The sequence below is a fragment of the Quercus robur genome, chromosome 6 (assembly GCF_932294415.1).
Source record: "Quercus robur chromosome 6, dhQueRobu3.1, whole genome shotgun sequence".
In the NCBI taxonomy this organism is placed as follows: domain Eukaryota; kingdom Viridiplantae; phylum Streptophyta; class Magnoliopsida; order Fagales; family Fagaceae; genus Quercus; species Quercus robur.
In genome coordinates this window covers 52,530,879-52,536,722 of record NC_065539.1, presented here as the reverse complement: position 1 = coordinate 52,536,722, position 5,844 = coordinate 52,530,879, and the positions used below count along the sequence as shown (strand labels likewise).

Sequence of the window (5,844 nt, the reverse complement as noted above, 5' to 3'; positions counted from 1 at the left end):
GATTGCATTTTTTCCATAAGCAATTCGGTGGATTGGTATGAATTTGTGACAAATGCAGGTTTTTCGTTGAGTATAGCTTATCTTGGAATATTTATAGCGTCTTCTTATGCTGAGCATAAAATGCAAATAGACAGGAGTTAGTCACAGAGATGATATATGTCCAAAAATCATAGACAGTTGTCCTATAGATGATTCATGACGCTGATTCCTCTCATGCTCTTTTACCTAGACTGCATTTTTCGATATTATTTTGCAGAGAATGCAAATAGACAGGAATTTGTCTTCCATCCAGTGCTTCACATGTGACATGAAACCGATACTTGTCCAGAAATAGGATTCATGCATATGTGTGGTTCAATCAATGACCCGCTGAGGCTCCTATTGCTAGTAGTCCTCTATCTTTCAAATCTGTTGAAGGGAAAGTAAAAGGACATTCAAGAAGCAACTCCCATAACAACCTCTGAGTGTGGTCAGACTTCTAATGTTAAACTACTTCATTGCTTATTGCTAGAGAATTAGTGTTTCATGAACCAAGTTTAGTAAAGGATATATTGTTAGGCACTGTCATTGCATTTTTTTCCGTTTGGCACTTAAAAGCCTATTTTCAAGATCATTATAATCCAGAGCTGGCAGTATGAATCGTGGAGGCTGGGGGAGAAGCAGAGACATCCCTCATGCTAAATTCATCCCAGTGCGTTATGGGGATCTCAATAATGAACCATGTGTTATGTATGAAGTACTTTTTGTGATATTAAAGTACTTGCAAGCCTTTATCTGACACGTCGCTGTTGCAAATAAACCGACCATGATGTTAATTTGGTTGTTCTTCTACATATATGCTTTTTAACGCTTATAAAAGTAGTCAACAACTGTGAGTAATATATAATCACTTTCATATGGATTCAATGATCGACTATGAGTAGTGGACAATCACTTTCACATGAATTCACCGCATTTTTTTATCACTCATGATTACTTATTTTAGCAAGTTTTGGCTTTAGATTTTCTCTTAATTTGATGACTGAAGGGCCACCCTAGGCTCAAACTAGTGAGCCCATGGATAACCTCAAGCCTTAGCAAGAAATCTGGGTTTTGACACGCTAGGACTCATATAACTATTAATTGTAGCTTACTGACCTACAATCATATTAATGAAAATTCAACTTGTCTTTAGGGGGAGGCGACAGTTGCCGCCTAGATAGAGATCCCATTAGCCAATCATCAAATTCCTTAAGACATCATTAGAAAAGCTGGATTTCAAGGAAGGAACAGGAGAGGAGAGAAGAAAAGCGCCCCCCACCTCCCCCCCCCCCCCCCCCCCCCCCCCAAATAGCTACGTGAATTCTAAGACAAAATAGGCAAGTGAATATACATTTTTAGCTCTTTAACTTAATTGGAGTGACTTTTGTCATTTTCCACTTATTGGACCTTTGACATTTCTTTGTGTTGCTTTTGTCAACCATGATTAGAGTGGCAGAAACAAATACCTAGATGGAGATTGGAGGATCCTCCAACCCTGTTCTTAGGGAGAAGTTATACCATACATTAGTAATATGTTTCTTCTCTCTTACAATTGGTGGGTCGTACTCCTTAGTGAGATCCACCAATTATGAGAGAAAGGAAACATATACCCAGTGCAAGGTATATTTTTCCGTCCTTAAGGTGATTCCCATCCTTCCAAAATCCATCCACCCATAATAATCATGACAATGACCACATTTCCCAAAAGATGTTCAAGAATTACATAAATATACATATGTACATATTTGTACTTACAATTTTTTTTTTTTTTTTTAAACCCACTTGTTAACTTCTTCAATCTTTTATTTGTTTGTTAATCTCCCATGCATGGTTTTAAAAACCAAACCGGACAAAGAACCGTTTTTTTTTTTTTTTAAATTTCCGGTTCAACCCCGGTTTTTGACCGGTTTTTGGCCGGTTTTTCGGTTGTTGACCGGTTTAGGGGTTTTTAACCGGACCGGATTGGCTCCCGGTTCCCGGTTGAACCGGTCGGACCGGCCGGTCCGGTCCGGTTTTTAAAACAGTGCTCCCATGCCATTATAAGTTTTTAGTGGATGGCAAATGCACACTTCACTGGATTCCTTTACATGGTTGTCACCGTGAATTTTCCCCATATTTTAGTTTCCTTTTGTTATATCTCAAAAGATCCATTAGTCTTTTATGAATTTTCCCCACTTCAAAACTTGTTTGTAAGTATTTCAAATTTACTTCATTATTTTGTTCTATTTTACATTTTATTTTTTATTTTTCTATTTAATTTTCTTTAATTATCAAGCTCTAATTATTACACTTATAATTTTGGTTTTTATAATTGATACACCTAAAATATTTCGGTTATACTAAAATTTGAAAAACAATCGAAAAGTTTGTTTTTATAATACACCTAAACTAGTTTGTTGCACAAACTGGTTTCTACAATTTTTAGAAGAGAATGATGAAAATCTAAATGTCCACACCTTGTTAAAAAGGTTTCACAGTAACTTAAGCTATTCCTATAGAATATAGGCTGTATTTTTGTTTATTCTCTTCAATTCAAGATTTGTTAAGTAGTTGAATGTCCCATTTTTATTTGTCAATAAAATTATCTGTTACTTTTTTGACAATGTAATCAAATAAATTAAGATCTGAAACTTAAACCATTTGCTAATACAAACCATGAAAAGAAACAAAAGAAGAGAGTATAAAAAAATTAGAGAAAGCGATTGACTCAGCTGAGAGAGTAAGGCCAAGAAGCTGGCATGTGTAAAAGCAAGAACAAAACTCATACATCTCTGATCTCACCAAAGCTATCTAGCTGCCATTTGTACCACTAAACTCAAACTCTGTCACACTTCTTCAACAGCCACGTCTCCCAAAAGCCACGTCTCCATTCCCTTCCAAACTTCTATCAGTTCTACGACCCATATATATATATATATGGAACACTCTCATTTCTTAAACTCCCACCAACTCAAAGATATTCCAAGTTGTTTTGAACGTACATACACAACCAAGATGAGCCAAGAACAGCCAAGGAGGACGCATCAAGAACATGAGAAAGAAGAACAAAAAGAACCCATCAAATACGGCGACGTTTTCAAAGTCGTTGGGGAGCTGGCTTCCAAGCCTATTGCACCACAAGACGCTGCAATGATGCAGAAAGCTGAAAACATGATTTTGGGTCAGACCCAGAAGGGAGGACCAGCTTCAGTGATGCAAGCCGCTGATACTCGAAATGAAAGAGCTGGTGTTGTTGGTCACAAAGATTTCACTGATGTTACTGGAGACCGAGGCGTCACTGCTAGTGAGACTGATGTCCCTGGAAGTCGCATTATCACTGAATCAGTTGCTGGCCAAGTAAGGGATAGAAATACTCTTACCAATTTTTTGTGTTAGTCTATGTTTCACCAATTGAGCAGTATGCCATGTGTTTAATTTTAAGCTTTGTACACTTTTGAGTACTTTTTCTTGTATTTTACAAGTTGCTAGTGGTGAACATAAATCAAAATAGTTTGTAATCCTAGAGTTTTTGAATTGATGGGGGCAAGAATATGATTATTATGTTAGGGTTTGGATCCATGTTTCTGCGTCCATGTTTGCGGTTTTTTTTTTTTTTTTTTTTTTTTTAATTTAATTTTATTTTTAAGACTAGCTCTGGTTGCACTGTTCATGGAACATGAACAGTACACCAAGCCATATGAATTTAAAAAATGAACAGTAATTTTTCATATATTTTAAAATTATTTTGCTACAGTATTTTCAGTTTTCAACCAAATAAGTTATATCTAAACAGAACCTATAACTTAGATAACATTAGTAAATGAATGTTGATTATACATTTTTATATGGTAAAATTTGTAGTTTCCTACTTTCTAGTGTCATTTATTTAAATTTTGATCATACATCAGTTTACAAGGTTTATATGGTAGGATTTGTAGTTTCCTAGTGTCATTTACTGATAATTTTGTAAACATTTTATTCTAAAATTAATAGTATTTTTAGCAATTTTCATAGATAATTTGTCTTTAAAAAAAAAAAAATCCTTGAGGTGCTAAGCTAAAATAGTTTTAGATATATGGACCGATGTAACAGTGACGATATATTAATCACAACTTGAAAAATAATTATCGATTTTTTTTTTTTTTGGGTATATCTATCATTGCTGATGGATAAATTCTTTTGGGTAGGCTGTTGGACAGTATGCAGAAGCAATCCCAGTACTACAAACATCATTTGAGGTTACTCAACAGAGTGCACTTACTATAGGTGAAGCACTGGAAGCCAGTGCACAATCAGCAGGAAACAAGCCAGTGGATCAGAGTGATGCTGCTGCAATTCAAGCAGCAGAAGTGAGGGCAACAGGTAGCAATGTCATAATCCCAGGTGGGCTCGCGGCCACGGCTCAGTCTGCAGCTACTCACAATGCCCGAGTTGATCTTGATGAATATAAGATCAAGCTGCGCGACATTTTAATGGTAAACCATAAATGAGAAGGGTTTTGGTTCGAAGTTTTTATCAATTAATCAGTTAAATTATTTTTGTTTGTGCACAGTTTTTTAAAACTGCATCTACATTACATTAACTTTCTTTCAAAGGGAACAAAAAATTAAGTATATATGTTTGTGGACAGCTTTTTAAAACTTCATTTTCAGTGAATTATTAACATATATAATGTGCTAATTTTAAGATTATAGATCTTAATTTCATATAATGTGACAGGATGCGACTGCGAAGTTGCCAGCAGACAAAGCAGTGACACGACAGGATGCTGAAGGAGTGGTCAGTGCCGAGCTAAGGAACAATCAGAACTTGGCGACTCACCCGGGCGGCGTGGCATCTTCGGTGACCATAGCTGCTAGACTTAACGAGAATGTGAACGTATGAGTTAGTGGTAATTGGGGTCGACCGGATGCTAAATAATGGTTTAACTCTGCTAGCTCCAGAGTGGAATTTCCTATCAGACAATGAGTTGCACTATGTACTGTGTAATACTGTGTAATAATATAAGTGTACAAATTTTGTTTATGTACACTGAATTTGGCTAAACTATGGGCAATGTTAATGAATATGCTGGCAATGTTAATGAATACCATTTTAACAATAGAGAATTAGAGATGTTCTAGCCAGTAAAACACTTCAAAAGAGCCCAATTCAGTTTGAAGGAATGAACGAATTTTTTATTGGACAGGACACTTTTATCACGTTACATTCCAATATTCATGCACAATTGAAAACAAAGAGAGCACGAGTACATACATCTCCGATTCATTTTCACATAAAAATCTCTCCATCAGGCCTAATATCATCCATCCATCCATCCATCCAATTTAAAATCTCGCTTTAGGGTGATATGATTATAGCCTAAGCTTCAAGATTCTTGGAACAAATGCTATTAATTTCTCTCACAACTCATCAGGTTCAAACTTCATACTCCTATTTAGGATTAATAATACCCCTCACTCACTAAAGGCATGTTTGGTAGAGTATAATATACATTATAATGTAATTGCTATTCTATGGTTTAGTTATAGAATTATTTGGTTACATTTTTATTATAAGGAACAATTATTACTATTCTTTAAAATAAGGGCACGTCTGGTAGAGTATAATCCCTTTTCTCTCTCTCTGTCTCTACTATTTTTCAATGCGTAAACTGAATGAAAGAAAAAAAAATGGTGCGAAGTGCAACAAACTGGAAGTTGCAGAGTGAGGAAACAACTGAGAGTAAAATACTCGGACGAGGAAAGAAGAAAAAGAGGAAGGAAGAAGTAGATGCCGTGCTTTTTATTTTTTTTGAGAATATATGTGGTCTTCATTGAACTTTGGAAATGTGAGCCTTGGGGA

The 5,844-nt window shown here is 35.7% G+C and overlaps 1 protein-coding gene across 1 annotated transcript; it reads left to right on the top strand.

Annotated features, from left to right (window-relative positions):
- The first annotated feature begins 2,352 nt into the window (after positions 1-2,352).
- Positions 2,353-5,108, top strand: LOC126689426 (late embryogenesis abundant protein D-34-like). Its single transcript, XM_050384617.1, has 3 exons — positions 2,353-3,357; positions 4,188-4,475; positions 4,720-5,108. The coding sequence occupies exons 1-3, from the start codon at positions 2,938-2,940 to the stop codon at positions 4,882-4,884; spliced, it is 873 nt and encodes a 290-aa protein (XP_050240574.1). The 5' UTR covers positions 2,353-2,937; the 3' UTR covers positions 4,885-5,108.
- Positions 5,109-5,844: the final 736 nt, after the last annotated feature.